Here is an 18,978-nt window from a genome sequence, read left to right as displayed (position 1 = left end):
TTCAGGGCCGTCGCTAGGAAGAGCGATTTATTAAAAAGTTCACCATTTTTAAGATTTAGGTGCTCTTTTTCAAGTAATCAATTCAATTTCCAGTATCAAAATCAAATATACGTTCAGAATCTGAGAAGATAAATTAAAATTATACATATGCTAACTTAATTACTTTCACTTTCTTTAATTTCACAGAAATAACAACACAAAATATTCATTTTTCATTTTATTGGAATTTGACATAGTAAACACGTAAATGGCAATAGTTTGGCATCATTTAAAAATTGAGCATAAAGTGGGGATGTTAACATGCGATTACTACAGTGATTTAAAATTTAATTTTAGGTTTCATTTAACAGTGAAGTCTTAATCAACTGAGATCATGTATGCACGTCGGTGTCATTCAGTCTAATGATATAATTATATTGTGTGTAGTATCGACACCAAGACTTAATTTGTTAAAACACCTCAACCATCACAAGATAAGTTGAACAATTATTTAAAATAATCTTTTGCTCATGGTCAATGAAAACCGTTAGTGATATTTTCCAGTAAAAATGCTAATTATATAAAAAAAATTGTTACAATAATTGGTACATGTTTGTATTACGTAAAGAAATATAAAAATTCACTGTTCGGGAGTCGACATGCAGCGCGCTGAAGTGTAGACAAGAGCACAAAAACAAATCAAAATAATTTAAAAGTGGATTTTGTAGGGCGTATCGTATGTAGACGATTTTTACCACAATATTTTCCTGAAATCAAACTTAAAAAGCTGTATCGCTAAGTGTTTTGAAATCATAGGTCTTCAAAAGATACAGACCGATGAAAAAAAAAATGGAAATCTGAAAACCAAAATAAAACAAAAAACTATTGAGAATGTTTCTGTCCACTCGTTCCTTTGTCTACCTTCAACATATTTTCAGCCGGTAAATGCATAGTACAGCCGATATAGAATACAGTATATATTTGTTTAATAATATAGATTATGCGTATGTAACGTTAATGATCACATTTAACAAGTTTATTTTCCCATTAAAACATTTCCGTGACCAAAAATATTTGCAGTAAGATTCGACTAAACAAGAGTGCAATAATACAAAAATAGTCGCTTTGAGCATGATAAACGTGGAATGTGTCCATTGGATTACATGGGAATAAGAACACACATCCAACAATTTGATCTAAATTGTTCTATGATGGATGCAGTAAAAATGCATTGTTTTGTAGCACCTCATCTAACCAACGTTTCTACGCCGCCACTTAAAAAACGTAAAAATCAATATCTATGTACAGAAAAGGTATCTTACAAAAAAAACAAATAAATACAAAAAATCTCGTTAAACAATCTCAATTACTCTAAATATATATATAAAACGAAATTTACTAAAATTTACTAATAACATATACAACTTTTTGATCTCAATACAGGAGTCATAATATAATAAACAAATCAACTTTCAATCAGTCGGTTTTTTCTGAACCATCTTCACCAGACCACTTCTTCACCTATTGCTCCCTAAATGAAATCAAATTCTTAGTCAAAACGATTTATAACGTCATTTTTTTATAAACTAAACTAACATAGCGGACTTGAAAGTATTATTGCCAAATTGACACCATGTAAATCAATCACAATGTTTTTGTTTTGTTATTTTGTCTATGGCCAAGCAAATAGTGATATTTTCACATAGCAGGCGTCTGTCATGATGACAACTTATAGAATTCCAGAACTTAAAGATCTGATTTTCTTTAAGTTGATATCCTTTTGTTAATAATTTTTTATTTATGTTCAAATTCTACGCTACCCAAAGATAGGAAAGGGAAATTTTAACATACGTATCTAGCATCCCAATAACTAATTTGTAAACTAAAAATATAGAAACAAAGCAAATGTTAATTTGACAATTCAAGATAATAAGAACAATTTAAAAAAAAAAGTTAAGTGTTGAACAATCTTTATATACTTCCATATCTCTTAACAATACACAAACATTTCTAGACGGCTTTATAAATAAAAATGTCAAAAATACGTACCCCGCTGTCCCTGGATAATAGTAAGGTGGCGGCCGTTCGTATTCGGTGGTGGCCCTTTGATATTGTGGGGGTCCCCCGTTTGGAAATTCTTCCCAATGCCTAAGCAAACACGTTTTTGCACAAATTAACATTAAGCGATTTTATAGCAAACATACAAATAGCTGCCAAGCTACTACATCCACTAATAAAAAAAATAAAATTTGAAATGATTTATTTGAGAATACAATTTAATAGAAATATTATATATAGATTTAAAATAAATAATCTAAAACTTGGTTGAAGTTATGTAATCACTGGAATTTTTGAAAGGCCCACTATTCCTGTAAAAAAGAAGCTACTTGCCTTATTTTGCATATAGTTAATTAAGTGAAATTAAAATGGAATTTAATGATTTTGGCAGCTGTAGATCTATTACCAACAACGCAAATGGAAAAACCTGAATTGATACTAAAGACTATACCCGGGTTTCAAAATTCGATAAGCGATAAAAAAAAGCGTAAGGTAAAATGGGATCGAGATCCATATCCGAGACCATATTCAATTTAAGCATTGAAGTTATATTTGGCACTTCCGGGAAGTATGGTGAAAAAACTCAAATTAACAGTTTAGATCTTAGATTTTTTTTGTAGGTTATTTGCGAAAGTTAGTAATATCTACAAATTTATTTCCATGGATTTATTTATATACGAGGTGTCTTTAAAAAAAACGTGAATTTTAAGTTTTATCAATTATTTATTTATTACTTTTTACAAAACTTCTGGATTCCTGGATGCCAGTTTTAGTTAAGCTCTGAAGAAGCCAACAGAATGATTGACGAAACGTCAGCAAGTTCGACTCAGAAAAAACCGACGTAGGAGGAATCCAGAAGTTTTGTAAAAAGTATTACAGTAACCTGTGGAAATTTCTTTGAAAAATTATTTATTTCCAAACCTCCTTCCTTTCATGGGTTTCTTGAGTTTTGGGAACAGGAAAAAGTCGCAGGGGGCCATATCCGGTGAACATGGTGGCTGAGGCATGATTCTAGTTTTGTTTTTGTCCGAAAAGTTGGACACAAGCAACGATGAGTGAGCAGGTGCATTATCGTGATGCAAAATCCATGAATTGTTTTCCCACAATCCCGGACATTTTTTTCGTATTGCTTCTCCCAAACGGCGAATAACTTTAAGATAATACCCTTTATTGATTGTACGACCTTATGGTAAAAACTCTTCATGTACTAGGCCACTTTAATCAATGAAAACTGTAAGCAAAACCTTGACCTTTAATCGAACTCGACGTGCTTTTTTCTTGGCGATTCTGGCTTCTTCCATTGGGACGACTGGGCTTTGGTTTTAACGTCATAAACATATACCCATGATTCATCATCAGTTATGACCTTTTTGAGCATATCAGGAACACCACTGACGTCGTTTAACAGCTCTTTACCAATGCTCCTTCGATGGTCCTTTCGTTCAAAATTAACAAATTTTGCTGCTACACTTTTCATGCCCAAAACTTCGGAAAAAAATTGGCACGAGCCAATAGAAATGCCGAGGTCTTCAGCTACTTCTCTAATAGTGACTGGACGATTTTTCAACACCAATTGTTTCACTTCTTCAACGTTTTCATCAGTTATTGACGTGCTGGGGCGTCCAGAGCGAGGTTCGTCTTCTCGGCCATTTCGGAACAACTTGTACCACTTATAAACATTTTTTTTACTCAAAGTAGATTAACCATATGCCGTTGTCAACATTTCAAGTGTTTTGCAGCACTGTTGCGCATTTTTTACACAAAATTTTAAGCAAAATTCTTTGTTCCATTTTTTTATGACAGCAGAAAATCGCCGAGCACACTAAACACTTCTAACGCTTCTGTCTCACAAAAAAAAGTAAACGTGTAAACTGACTGAAACTGTGAACATGTGAAATGTGTACCAACATTAAAAAATATATATATCGAAGATCGAATGTGCGTAGCCCGCCTAATTACAAAAGTCACCTTACTTTTCGAACAGACCTCGTATTTAATATTATTTCATTTTTAGTTCCAAATCATAAATTTTAAAGGAAAGTCTTCGAAACGCAGCTCGCTGGGCAGTCAGTCAAAAGTGGAAACCGTAAGGCATGAAAATATCAATAATGAACTGATATGAACATTATATAAATTCTTAGTAAATAGTAGTGTGTAGGCATTTATTAATATTGTTATTTTGAATTAAATATAATTTAAGCTCTGTTCATTTTTATGCAGAGTAACTTGTTTAATTTCACCGTCGCGCTTGACGAACTCAAACGATTTTGTTCCATATTAAAACGCAACAGTATGTTGAACGCTTTTCCAAAGACCATGTACTCCAAGACATGAGAGTAATTAGTCAATCTATAAGACTTTGCAATTCTCGTTAGATCTAACAAGCCTGAAGATTTTTAGATCATCAAGCTACAAACGGTAAAATCAGATTTTTCCCGAAAATCAGCAAAAACCATTTAGATAGAGTACATAAATATTTTTGGTTCTGATTTCATCATATCTGTACTATTTTAAATGAAATAAAATAACACTGAGTGAAACTTCTTTATCTTTTTGCATTTATCAATTTATCAGTACCTCATACTCACTTTGGTGCCATATCGGCATATCTCCCATCTGGCGGATGCGAAGCTGCCGTGTACTCTCTGGCAACCACTTCCCCGCCCGCGCTAGGTGGTCTATCATCGTGTCTTTTCGATTTCTTGTTCTTCTTCTTATTTCTCTTGCCGCCACGACTGCAAAACAACAAGCATCAAGAAAAATTAAATTGTAGATGGGGTCTTCTAATCGATAAAGTAAAAACGTGCTATTGCAATTTCTGCATGTTATGTACTAAACTATACCATTGTCTAAAACTGATCTTACTGCCTTTGAAAATGTTTCTAGTGCTGACTAAAATCGTTTTATGAGAAAAAAAAGTGTTTCCATGCATGGCATAAAAAGAATGTATCAAAGCACAAACTGCTGTTATATTGTACCTAGTGATTCATTGATGGTGGCGAGTTGTCATAGTTACTATCTTGTGAACTTGGTAGTGGTTCTCAAACAATCTATCTCAATACAGGAACTTTAGGAAAGGCAGCATATTAAATATTACACATACAAACCACCTGAACTACAGTTATTAAAATTGGAGTAGTAAATTGTGGAGGTGTGAAAATCTGTTTGGAATCCATCTAAGTGTAAGTGTAGAGGTATTTAAAGGTATAGCCAGAATACAATGTCCTTTCCAAAATTCCACAAGTAAATTGAGACAAAAAAAAATAATTTAAACAAATTGTAAAAGACATTACTGAAATATTGATGAAATATATAAATAATGAAAGTTAGTCATTATTTTCAAGAAACCACTAAAGCAATTAGAAATAATAGATAAAACTAGAACATAGGAACTTGGTGCCTAGGTATTTTCAGAAAATGCAACTTGACTGTTCTAATTGCACAATTATATTAGTACAGGCTAATAACTATCGCAAAATACTTTAATAAATTTAAGGGAAATATTGCCTAAAACTCCCACACATCCTCCAACACAATCATTCATTTGATACTTAAATAAAAACCCAGCCAGCGGATTAGTGCAACTTTGGTTATGCTCAACTATAGCGAAATCAAACTTGTAACTTAGCTGACTTGGCTTGGGGTTTTAAACCGATACCGGTCATTACAGAGAGGATAGAATATTTTAAAAATATTTGCAGAAGAAATCTCTTGTGGTCGCTTTTTGTGAGAAGAATTTTTCGCAAAATTTATTATATATATCTACCTCGCAGCCGCCAATGAATCGCACAGTACAATAATAAAATAAATATATACATTTTTTTCGGTTGATGTTATCTGCTACATTTTTGGTTTGTATGAAAATAATCAGGAAAACCCAACAACCGGACAAGAAAAAAAGCACATTTAAACCCTTTCACAAAACAGTATTTAGATTGTTATAACCGGTCAACATTTTATTCCCAGAAAACGGAACTAAGAACAACTTTTAAGCATTACGAAACAGAGAAGCCCAAACACAAACCCAAATGCGAAGACTTACCTGTTCAAGGGAATACTATCCCCGCGATCCGCATACGCGTCATACAAATATTCGCTGCAAAATAACACAAATAACAACGCAATTTTACGAGAAAAATCAACGCCACTGGTATATTAAGACATGCACTCATCACGTTACCAATGTATATATATGCACATTGTCGAAGGTAATAACATACGTACGTCTCCACATATTGACCGTAGGGCTTGTATTTCTGATAAAGGCTGGCCAATTTTACGCAAATCACAATGGTGAAAACGTACAACACTAAACTCCAGAAGAGGCTGAACCAAAAACCATTCTGCAAAGTTATATTTTATAAAAGTTACATTACACAAAACACGAACACAGAGGTGTGTTATGCAGTTTAATACGAGAAAAAGAAGTTTAGTGAATGCCTCAAATATTGCGTTTTTCACTATTTCCAAAATTTTAAAGAGACTAAAAAATTCAAAAACTCTTGAAACTTTTACACCCATTTCTTATTCTGAGCTAAGGAAATTCTATATTTAGATCATTATTAGTATATCTTACCCAAGGCAGTAATAGTTTATCACATGTTGATATTAGTGTAGCATTTATAACAACATTGAGTGGACCACATTCACCAATTCTGTTATTCACTTGGTCCGCTATTCTGTATATGTAGCTGTTGACTTGTTTTATCACTATTTCTGTAAATTCTTTGGCAATCTAGAAGCATATAACCTATTTAGCGATTTCTTACGATAGGTTTCCAAAAAACTTTCAAGCTTTGTTGTTTGTATGTTTATTTGTTTTTTTTATTTTTTTTTTCGTATGATAAAACATTCCTCAATTCAATTTACAAATCTTTTGGATTGCTCCTGCGTTGGTTTAAAAATCAAACTTGCTTAAGTTTAACTTCTTCAAAACTTAACCGAAACCCGTCCGCAATATACTCTTTACTGTTTGAGGGGAGCGGAGCTAAAGGAGAGGCATGGACATTACCTCGGATGACTGATCCCCTTATTGGTGAAAGGTAAAGACCTGAGTAGGGGTTAAGAGTGTTTAGTTCCTCATAAATATCTATAGATTCTCTGATTTTTCGTTGAAAGAACAATTGATTACATGCAAAAATTTTAGTTTTATCAAATAAGACTTGATGTCTGCTTTTTTGATTGTGGTCGGCCACTACTGATTTTATTTGTTGTAGTCTTAAGGGTCTTCCAAATTCTTTAAGCCTAGTTGATATGTTTCGTCCGGTCTCTCCGGTCTTTGACGGATTGGAGATGAGAGATTTTTGGACAAGTGATGTTTTGAATGTAAGAAGGACTACAGTGGCGAGTGAGAGGTTGCTTTTGTACTCATTGTTTTTCGAAGGTGGTGGTGAAGTGTTTTTTGTGCTGGAACACTTAATATATCTAATGTGAAAATTATTAGAGAGAACAGATGTAAGGTATTCTAATTCTGGGTTCAGTGACATAAAAGTTGATAACCCATGATTTTTGAGCCGATAATCCATTAAGACATTGGTCAGTGTTTGTAATAATTCTGTAAAAAGAATGGCCGAATGAACACAATGTTAGGTGTGATTTGCTATTGCTAAAATTCTTAAGAATGATTATTGTTAAGTATTCATTTAACGTGAAATGAAACTCGACCACGACAATGCAACCGTTTACTGACGACATCGCCCTAGGAAAACGTACCGCCGCATCACGGTTTACAAAAAAACACCTAAACTAAACTGCGATATAAAAACTCGCATATAGAACAATTGTTAGTTTCTAATTCAATGGTGAACCGTATGCTAGTATGTACAGCAGCGTTTCCACAATTTTCGTTTAAGATGGAAGGTGTTGAGGGCTTTCGTCTCCAATAAATATATTCGCGATGACTGTGAAATTTGACTGTTACAATAAAAACATGTTTCAGACAACCATTTCTCAATTAAGATAAGGTTGTGCTCCAAATTCTCAAATATGTCCTGAATCATGTTGAGTTTCAGGAATAGAGGCTTTAGTAAAGAGGAATTCTACATCAAAACTAACCAGAATATTGATTGGATCTAATGTAATGTTTTTTAATTGTTCAATGAAGTGAAAGGATTTTAGTACGAAAGTATCAGTTTTGCTAGAGAATATGTTGTAGAACCAATGGTGCGCACAATAGGTCGAAGGGATAATCCTAGGTTGTGAATCTTAGCGAGACTGTAGATACGAGGAATTTTAGAGTCGTGAGGGGTGATTTTTGAGGGTTTGATTTATAATCAACCGACGCAGGAGGAATCCAGAAGATTTGTAAATAGTATTACAGTAGCATGTGGAAGTTTCTTCCAAAAATGCATCAATTCCTTTAATTTTCTGTGTTCATCTGCATCAAGTATATTATTAAAAATTAGTAAAACGTTCCGGTTTGTCATTTACGTTGAAAATAATTTTAAACTATTCTTAATAGCTTTTATACATTTATCACAATATACCCCAATATTCAATTTTTAAATACACTTTACCTGGCCTAGTTTTGTGGTACCATTATGTTTTAAATACATTTCGGCATCATTAATTTCTGAAATTAAAAGATCGATTGAATCTGCAAAATTACCGTTCCCCATTGTGAGATTATTTTTCAAATCTGTTGAAATATCCTAAAAAAGAAAATAATGTCTTACGACAGTCTCTAGCTGTCTATAAATACGAAATATCAAATTTCACTTACTATAACATCTCTTGCAAGATCTTTCATTGGAACAAGCAATTTTTCATTGTACGTATCTAAATGCAATGCACTAAGCTCCAATTTGTTTTTTATATCGGTGAAAACGGGGTCGCTTAGCTGACTAATTATACTTTGAAGTTTTTCAGACAATATGTCTAAGCTAAAGTTGGTAAAATTATTTTCCAGCTAAAAAAAATATTGTAATTTGAGTCAATTGCCAAGAATTGATATTATCGATCTTACCTCGTCTCTGAATTTTTCTAAATCCACATCAAATTTAAGGTCCTTAAGCCTTTCTAGTTCTTGACGATTCTCACACAAAATACAAAAATCTGGATCTTTTAACAGGTCATCAAACTTTATCTTATCTAAATATTCACTGACATTGAACTCAGTTTTGAGTTTTTCTAAATCAAATACTGAGTGTAGATTTAGCGTTTGATACAAACTTTTGTTCTGGTAGCAATTACTTAGTATATTACTAAATTTGATGTCATTTATTTCAAGTTGGTCACTCAAAGATAACAAATCATCTATAACTTTGATTATCCTCAGGTCTTGAGGATCGGGATTTCGTAATGGAGTGCAAATAGCCCGGTCTGAAGTTGCTCCCAACAGAAACATGGCAAGTGTTAGAATTATTAATACACAGCCGAAGAAAAACATAATCATGACAGCACTAAAAATAAAAAATACACACATGCGTACCACAACCCTAGTATAGTCATACCAGACCAAAAACTGGCTTCCTGCCCCTTTATTGCAGCAGTTATCACTGTAGCCATCAGGCCTTTTACCACAAATTCCACAAATAAGACCGAGAGCTATGCATAAAGTAACTAAGAGAAGAATGCAGCTAATTCCTAGCCCACAATAATAACCATATTGTCCGTATTGACTAATAAAATCATCTGCAGTATCGATTGAAGAATACGCGTTATCTTTAATTTCCCTTTTGATGTCATCCAACTTTGTGAACATTGAATTTAATTGGTCAGTAATTGTCTTATCTGAAAATGTAATACAAAAATAGATTTTACATTGGACTTACTACTGAGCTACAAATACTACATCTACTGAAGAGTTTATTGCAGTTAACAAAGAAGTGGTCAACCAAACCAAACCATAGTTAAAAAGGTCTTCACACTCACTTGCATTATTTATTTGTGTTCGGGCCTCGTTTAATCCAATGTTTAACTTACTCTCTATTGTATCTCTTATATCCTTTAGCTTACTTAATCCATCGTTTGCAGCCTTTACAACGGCACTAGTATCAAAATCTTTTAAAATTTCAATTTGTTCGCTAACATCGGGAAGCTGAAATGTAAAATAGGTCAATTGCAATGATATTTTTATAACTGATCATTTCTGTGCAATACATCTATTTCATTATAACTACTACACTAACAAGTTCATACAACACTTCGGTACAATTTTAAATATAATAACTTGACTCACCCTCGGAAAATATCTATCAACGTACTGCATGTAAAATGAATAACCAACTTTTTTTATTAAGTAATTGTTTTATTTGTGCATTACCTTATTGAAGTCAATGTTAGTTTCTAATCTGCTTATTTTATCGTTCAGGTCTTCACATTCTTTGATAATGTTCAACTCAACACACTCCTTTAAGGTAATTAAGAGATCTCCTTTCACTTTTCTTAGAGCTGAAAAATATAAGTTGTCTTCAGAAACATAGCAACAATAAATACAACATCATAATTCCAATCAAGTAAGATCTATATCTTACCATCATTTAATTGTGAAGCATACACTCTAAGCCTATTTGAATTGTTTCTCAAACTGTATAATGTGTTCTCTATTGTAGGTAGGTTATTCACAAACTCTGCTAATTTTAACATTCCAGTTGCGTTGGAATATACTTCCAGTTGATCCATGATTGTGGATGTACTGCCTATAAGAGAACAAGCCATTCAAATTTGCCAGCAGCAATTCATTTTAAATGCAAGCATTCAAAAAGAAACTTTAATGTACAAAGTACTAGTGAATAGTTCAAAACAAGTTCTAGAAAATGTGTTACATTAAATTTTCAAAATTTTTGTAAATCATATTAAGAAGGTACTGTATAGGGTGGTCCGCAGATAAAAAAAGGAAAAAAGGTTCGTAAAATACTTCACCACGAAGCTACTTATTTTTTCCTATTTTTGAAAAACCTATTCTAAGTTTTATTGTCAAGCTTGATAGGTAATATAACAAATAGCTACTAGCGATCATGCTGATAATAAAGCAACTTATGTAGCAACTATGAAAAATTTTTAGAGAAGAACCAAATTGCGTGTTTAACCAATGCGGTTGAGGAATTTAACAAGCAATATGACTGCTGACAGATCATCGATAAGTTTGGATGTGGCATTTTTATGGCAGTATTTTCTCAAAATATGTCGAATCCAAATCCACCTGAGGCGCATACATTTTTACCGTAGTATGGGCACAATATTATGTAATAACGATATGATAATAATTATAATTAAATTAATAAAATGAATTGTTATGGAAATAAAAGTGAATTTAAATAGCATGAATTAACTTAATTTAATTTGTAAACCTCAAGTATTGGGAGCATATGTACACCAAAAATTTTGTTTCTCAAAAAGATTAGTTTTTGAGAAAAGGCTGAAGACGCCATTCTTGTTTAGAATCTAAATGTATTAACAAAATTGCGACAATCCATTGGCATACCACTTTCTTTTATTATTTAATTCAGATAAAACTGTCTCACGAACGCCACTGCCTAAACAAAAACAAGTTTATGCTATAAATTTGTTTTCAAGTGGCAATAATACCTACAAAGTTTGAAAGCAAAATATATAAGTTCTTTTTTTAATAAGAAAAGACGATTTTTTTGCATCACAACGAAGTATTTTTGGACTAATTTTTATCTGTTGAATATGCTGCTGAAATCCCTCCATTATAATTCGGTCCACCCTGCATAGACACTATAAATATTATATGAGGGTTTTATGTCAGTTTTTATGAATTTTAAACTTCTATTGTTACGCAATCTTTATTGAACTTAGTTTGCTCCTTAGATGACATTTAAACTGTTACTTATTTTGGTTGCAATAAAATTTTGATTTTAGTTTAGTTTTACGGTAGGTTTATATAAAAAAACAATAACCGTAGCCCAATCTCTTAATTTAATTGTAAATTGGAAACGCAAGGGTGCAAGTGAGTCACTAGTATGCCCATCCATGTTAAGGTGAAGAAGCTCTTTCAGCTGTCGAACATACGAGGTGTGTTCAAAAAGTAAGGCGACTTTTGTAATTGGGCGGGCTACGCACATTCGATCCTCGATATTTTTTTTTGTTATGCTGGTACACATGTCCCTAACATGTGTTCAAAGTGTCAACCAATTTGCACGTTTACTTTTTTCTTATGAGACAGAAGCGCTAGATGTGTTTTGGTTAATGCACGGCGATTTTCTGATGTAAAAAAATGAAATAAAAAACTTGCATAAAATAAAAAATAGAAAACACTTGAAATGTTGACAACGACATGTGGTGAAACTACTTTGAGCAAAAAAAAATTATAAGCGGTGCAAGCTGTGCAAGAATAACTGATGAAAGTGTTGAAGAAGTAAAATAAATGGTGTTGAAAAATCGTGGCTTAAGATGTCGGCATCTCTATTGGCTCGTGCCATGCAAATCGTGTCCGTTTTTGACATGAAACACGTAGCAGCAAAATTTGTTCCGAAACTTGTTAATTTTGAACAAAAGGACCGTAGAAGGAGCATCGCTGAAGAGCTGTTAAACGACGTCAATGATATTCTTGATATGCTCAAAAAGGTCATAATTGGTGACGATTCATGGGTATATGGTTATGACGTCGAAACCAAAGCCCAGTCGTCCCAATAGAAGAACCCAGAATGGCCATGGTCGAAAAATGCACGATTGCGAAGGAAATCAAGAGTTCTTACCACAAGGTCGTACAGTCAATAAAGAGTATTACCTCGAAGTTATGCGCCGTGTGCGAGAGACAATACGAAAAAACGTCCGGAATTGTGGGAAAACAATTCATGCATTTTGCATCACCATAATGCACCTACTCGCTCATCGTTGTTTGTGTCTAACTTTATGGCCAAAAACATAACCACAAGGAGGTTTGGAACGATTGAGGAGATAAAGAAAAAATAGCTTGGAAGAACCAAAAACTGCTTCGAGAATTGGAAAAAAAGGTGAAACAAGTGTATTATACCTGGGAGGGATTAATTTGAAAGGAACAACATTAATATTGATAAATAAATAAAGACCTTTTGTTAAAACTTAAAAGTCACCTTATTTTTTGGACACACATCGTAGACTTAAAAGAACGCAATATTCAGGAAAGCCCTGGGATAGAAACATTTAAATGCCAATTAATAATATGAAAATATCAAAATCATAATACACATTATAATTAATAGTATAAGCAAATTGTTAACTTATTTTTAAATACCAATGCTGTTCATTTATAGTTGATAATAAATTGGTAATTCTTACTTTAAAATGGGGAATAGTTAGCTGTTATATTTTATAAACCCACCATACATAATTGAAGTCAGAAGTTAACTTACCATCCATTGTATTAGTAAATACATTCACAAATTCGATATAGTTGTTAACAAGTAGATGAGAGGTTTCATTTTGCGTTTGATTCAAAAATGTACTGGTGTCTTTCACGCTGTTCCTCATGTTGTTGGGAAAGGACCTGACTCCATCCTGCAACTGCTGGTTACTTCCAAACGCGCAAACCACACAGAAACTAAATAAAATATTATACCCTCAAATTAAAATCAACCGCGTAACATCAAACTTACAGCAAACCGGTACAAAGCGCAATCAAAATTGTTCCTTGGATAATTTTGGCACAGAGATCTCGTTTTTTGTCGGCAGGTTTGGAACGAGCACCACAGTTTCCGCAACAACGACAGAAGCAAAAGCATATCCCGCACAAAGGGAAAAATGCCAAAAATACTAAAAGCACTACGATAATCGTCAACGGTCGCCAATAGTAACGTAGAGCATCCTTATAGTCCGGAATGTTTACATTTAGATTGCGGTCATTCACTGTCAGGAGACCTTTAAAAAACAATCCTTGCATCAGAATCCTAGGGGATAACATATCAACTGCCACAACAAATTGTAGGATAGGGATTTCAAGTGTACAAGTGTACGAGTACAAAATATTCCGCAAGCCTAGCAAATGTTTTTGTTTTTACTCTTTTATTCGTTCTTTTTTAATTTATCAAATGTGCATTTCCAAGAGGTGATCTTTGTTATGGAAGCCATCATTTTTTTAAGGTTATTGAATACCATTAAATAATGGCTAATAAGCTTAATTTAAAACTAAATACGCTAAAATTGCAAAATATAAATTAAAAAAAAAACGGTTCACAGCAAAAGTTGACAGTGAAATGACGAAAACTATTATCATCTGGAGGTAGAATGTGACTTTTTTTTTCACAAACAATTCCAAATTAATATCCACTTTAGTTTTATGGTATGGATTTTTTTATTATAGTATTTTCAAGCAACAGAAAAACAAACATTAGAAAAACACATAGTTATAGTCATCCCAGTTAACCTATCACAATAAAACTTTCAATATCAAATAATGCTAGAGAGTTATAAATCATTAATGAACTGCAAAACTTAGTGGGCTTAGCCCTATTCCATAGGCATAGTGATTGTCACGGCTTCCGAGAATGACAAGGAGAGGGACAGGTAGTTACTTTCCAGCAGTTGTTGGCAAAGTTCTTAAAAATCGCAAATTGTGAATCTTATTTCTTCTGAGTCTGTTATAGTCATGGATAATGCCAGGTAGCACTTAAGAAAATCTGGAAAAATCATACATGGGCTTACTTTAAATGACAATATTTTGCCTTCTGTCACATAATTGTGAATTGAACTCTATAAAATCGATACTCGCGATAGTAAAAGAGTTGTCAGCAAGAAATAGAAAGAGTGGATTGTGAAAAACGGAATAAGTGATTGAAATAAAAGAAAGAATGTGAGAAGCTGGTAGAATACTAGAACACACTGTAGAGCCACTTATTATTTCTCTGCACTCCACTGTAGTTCATCTTACTACTTGAAACATGACGACTAAAATTTACAAATGAAGTTGTATTGTAAATAGTAGATTTTTTAAAACAATAATATTTGTGATATTATACCCTGTTACATATCTGTAGTAATGCCGCTGTCACATTACTTTCACTCACCAAACTGGCCTTTCTACTGCAGGCCAAATTAGCGTGACTTTTATTTTAGAAACGACTGCCTGAACTTTACCATATAATTTTTAACTTGTCCACTCTGTTTAATTAGCCCTCAAATTGACATTTTACCTCTCTCGCATTAAGAAACATGCTATAAGTACTAAATTCAGTATGTAAATGAGATGATTTCAAAAATTAATTTTAAAAAATATGAATCAAAAAAAGAATGTAAGGGAATGCACAATAACTATTTTACATACACATACTTCAAAATAGTGCATTTTTATAGAGAGCAAATGAATGCTAATAATAGAAACTTGACATTATAAAGTAGGAAATCCACAAACCACACAATAACTCCGTGAATTGCGCGCTTCCGGGGTTTTTCAAATAAATTACCTTCCATGAAAAAATCCGTCGGCAAAACCAGATCCATAAACATGGTAGTCAAGTTATACAGCCCCGCCATGCCTTTAGCACTAAATTGCACATTGCTGACATATTGTGCAGGTAAATTGTAATCCGTATAATTGACAGTGCTCGACAAGTTTAACACTGCTTCATCCAAGTTTTCCGTAATTTTGCTGATTTTCTTTGCAAAGTTGCTGCCTCCATCAGATATCTCCACAGCCACAAAAAGAAAAACGCACGTGAGCAAGAAATTGAACGCGTTAATTTTATTCCTAGATTCCATTTTCGTCGCAAAACAGAAACTAATCTGTTTGATTTTTGTTCATTTCACTTATTGATCAGATAAGATTAGACTATTTCCAAACGAATGTTTCATGTGGCGGTAACTTTTTGAGCATTTTTTTGTTCTTTAATATTTGAGCCAATTTAATCTGAAAGCAGAACAAATGATTGTTTGTTATATCCAAAATCATTTGACAATACATTTTTAATATATGATATTTCAATAATATTTTTAAATACTTTAGAACACTCTAGGTTAAGCCGTTTTTCGAGTTCTACATTAAAACTCCGAGAGTTCTACCTCAAACACCCAAATTGACTCACCGCACCTATCCTAAAATATATTTACATTGAAACAAGCTTTCTACACATGAACAAAATTTTAATGGGTATAAAAGATCGAATGAAAATTTAAACTAAATAAATAAACAGCAATCATGCAACAGTGGAGTTCAAGATAATTTTGTACACTATAAAAATGATTCATACAGTGATGCAAAGATAATTTTTATTTTACTCATTTTTATCTAATCTAACGGGCATTTTTAAACCACAGTCAGATAAACTAACTTGATTGAAATATTGCGACTCAAAAAAGCACCGACTAAAGGCGACAAAATTCTTAAATTTGAAAAAAATCCTGCTTGCAACTAGGGTTAACTCTCAAGTTCCCTAAATGAACCCCTAATTTGCAACTCTTCCCTAATGTATAATATAGAATTCTCATAAACGGAGCTACTAAACTAATCTACTATTAAAACAACGGGAATAGATGCAGCTCTAATTATTGTTGTAAAAAAAAAGGCTGACTTAAATAGCTACAATAATTGACTGGTATTAAATACAAATTTAATCTCCTACTAGTTTCAACAATTATGAAATAAGACATTTATGTATTCCATACCCTCCGCCGTACCACATTGTTTTAAGTGATTTTAATTAGCAATTGCGGAGATAATGAATGCTTTGCGTACAGCTATTTTAAAAAGCTTCTATTTATATATTTCTTGTTTACAATTCGCGACACACAAAAATCAATAATTGGCGGGCCGTTAAATAAATATAACGGAACTGCAGATTGGCAATAACAGTATTAATCCTAGTAGAAAACACCAATGCTATGGTAAACAAGATACAAATAACAAAAAATGCAACACAAGTTTACTACTCAACAGTGTCCTTATATATATCGGAACTAGGAAATTAGTTATTCTTTTGTTTATAAATTTATTGTAACTGTTTTTATTGAGGCACAAAACAGTTACAAATACCTGGTATTTTCTTCAATTAAGTAGATCAACCAAGACGTTAACGCAGAATGTCGATCGATCCGATTTTTTGCCACAAAATTTCTCGCACAGTTTTCCTATTTGTCGATCCCAATGACCCCGTAATTTTCGTGTCAAAAAATGTAACTTTTCCAAACTGCAACGGGAACAAACCATGAGACCAATAACAGGCCTCCCACGGCTACTCAACTGTTTGAGTGGCTGATTCGTTCACAATTAGCAAAGCCCAGGAAGTGAAATGTCAGTGTGGTAGCCACTGATTTGAAAAGTTAGGTTGTAAACACAAAGGCTCGCTTCTTTGTGCGATTTACGGCATTGCTTTTTATTTCATACTGAGATTTAACAGCAGTGGTAGTACGTCAAATAAGAATTGCGCTGTTGCACTCCTTTTATTGGAGAAGAATTTCAACATTTGTAAATTAAAATGTCTCAGATGTTAATAACCAACCATCGTAAATTACATTCAACCCCTGGTTGCCTATCTATGGTATACTATACAGTGTGTCCCATCAGTTGTTCGGTGAGTACACTTAAAAGTATATCGAAGTTCAACAACACGCGAGGTGAAGCAAGAATGTATCGTCAAAAGTATATGTACAACTTTATTTTGCAAAAATTTGAAAGAAATAAGCATAGGAAACATTATTTTAAAGGAAATTACATTTCTGCACGATAGTTCTAATGTGTTGATTTCTATAGAAGTGTCAGTTTGCACAGTTAAATGAAGACAGAAAATAAACGCCTCGATCTTAGTGATAGTGAAAGGCGATAATTCTCAGTAGGTGGGTATTTGAGACTCTGCTATAGGACTTATATTTGATATCCCTATGGAGGAATCAATCAGTCAATTACAGTGTTGAACAAACCAATAAATTCTTTTGCAGTTGTTCTTTAAATATCACCGTTAGAGGTGTTGTGGTTCAACTGAACACTACATCCCTAATTATAATATGTAACTGAGCTCTAAGTAAATTACGTTTTCCTAGTAGCGTAAACCTAAATAACGTTTTTGCATGTACTAAGATAGTACTAAATGTTTTGAAAAATATTCTGACGTTTAATTTTTCAAAGAAACTTCCACAGGCCACTGTAATACTATTTACAAAACTTCTGGATTCCTCCTGCGTCGATGGTTGTTGAATCGAACTTGCTGACGTTTCGTCAATCATCCTGTGGGTTTCTTCAGAGCTTGACTATTTAATATGCGTTTTTTTAAACAAAAATTAAGCTACTCGAAAGCCACACTTCTATTTCAAATTTTTATAATTTTAACATATATTATTTTTTAGTTTTGAATTAATAATATTAATGATCAAAACCCATTAAATCATCATCAAATCATCAGGATGATTGGCCAAACGTCGGCAAGTTCAATTCAACAACAACCGATGCAGCAGGAATTCAGAAGATTAGTATTACAAGTAGCCTGTCAAACGTTCTTTGAGAAAAAAAATTAAAATCCACTAAATGCATTCAGTCGTGAAACTTGTCATCTTTGTAACTGATGTCTCACTCTTAAGCTGGCAACAACCCACTGCCATTCCATCTGGAAGGACAGGATTCTATTATGGTGCAAAAATGGCAAAATAACTTATTGTTGCATTATAACGAAAATATTTTATTTTAAAAATACTTGCTAACAATGTTTGGTACAAATATATTTACATGTTTTACAGCAACTACTTAAATAGGACATATAAATTATGAAAGGTGATTGTAACTTAAATTGAAGCTTTTATTTGCCAAGGGGACACTTACTTTTTGTTTCTGAAAAACAATCATAACTAAAGCATAGCAAGGGACACAAGAAAAGCAGTATTTTTATCAACACAAATTAATAACAGATTAGGTATAGAACATTAAAAAAATCCCATGGTTTTATCAAAGGCTCCGTAAAAAAATAAATACTATATTTTTAACAAAAACAAAAAAAACAGCGATGGCATTATTGAACCACAGCCAAATGTATAAGAAATATATAAAAAACACATTTTCTTTATTTTTTCCAAGCATTA

General features: G+C 32.9%; 1 protein-coding gene across 4 annotated transcripts; it reads right to left on the bottom strand.

Annotated features, from left to right (window-relative positions):
* Positions 1-204: 204 nt before the first annotated feature.
* On the bottom strand, positions 205-17,389 carry LOC132699543 (prominin-like protein). Of its 4 annotated transcripts, XM_060666322.1 has the most exons (18): positions 16,946-17,382; positions 15,381-15,823; positions 13,578-13,839; positions 13,335-13,522; positions 10,512-10,676; positions 10,301-10,428; positions 10,217-10,240; positions 9,910-10,075; positions 9,489-9,768; positions 9,002-9,437; positions 8,759-8,944; positions 8,553-8,687; positions 6,614-6,772; positions 6,262-6,380; positions 6,080-6,133; positions 4,626-4,772; positions 2,029-2,127; positions 205-1,510 (listed from the first exon to the last, which is right to left on the bottom strand). In XM_060666322.1, exons 2-18 carry the CDS (start codon positions 15,673-15,675, stop codon positions 1,501-1,503), a joined length of 2,853 nt encoding a protein of 950 aa, XP_060522305.1. In that variant the 5' UTR covers positions 15,676-15,823; positions 16,946-17,382; the 3' UTR covers positions 205-1,500. The 4 variants fall into 4 exon arrangements, with proteins under 4 accessions (XP_060522305.1, XP_060522308.1, XP_060522307.1 ...); XM_060666325.1 differs by lacking the exon at positions 6,080-6,133 and having other exon boundaries at positions 16,946-17,385; XM_060666324.1 differs by lacking the exon at positions 10,217-10,240 and having other exon boundaries at positions 16,946-17,379.
* Between the last annotated feature and the right edge of the window lie 1,589 nt (positions 17,390-18,978).

This window comes from Cylas formicarius, unplaced genomic scaffold, assembly GCF_029955315.1.
Source record: "Cylas formicarius isolate icCylForm1 unplaced genomic scaffold, icCylForm1.1 PGA_scaffold_3__17_contigs__length_32017465, whole genome shotgun sequence".
NCBI lineage: Eukaryota > Metazoa > Arthropoda > Insecta > Coleoptera > Brentidae > Cylas > Cylas formicarius.
Note: the sequence above shows the minus strand (reverse complement) of the source record. Positions and strands in the feature narration are given on the sequence as shown.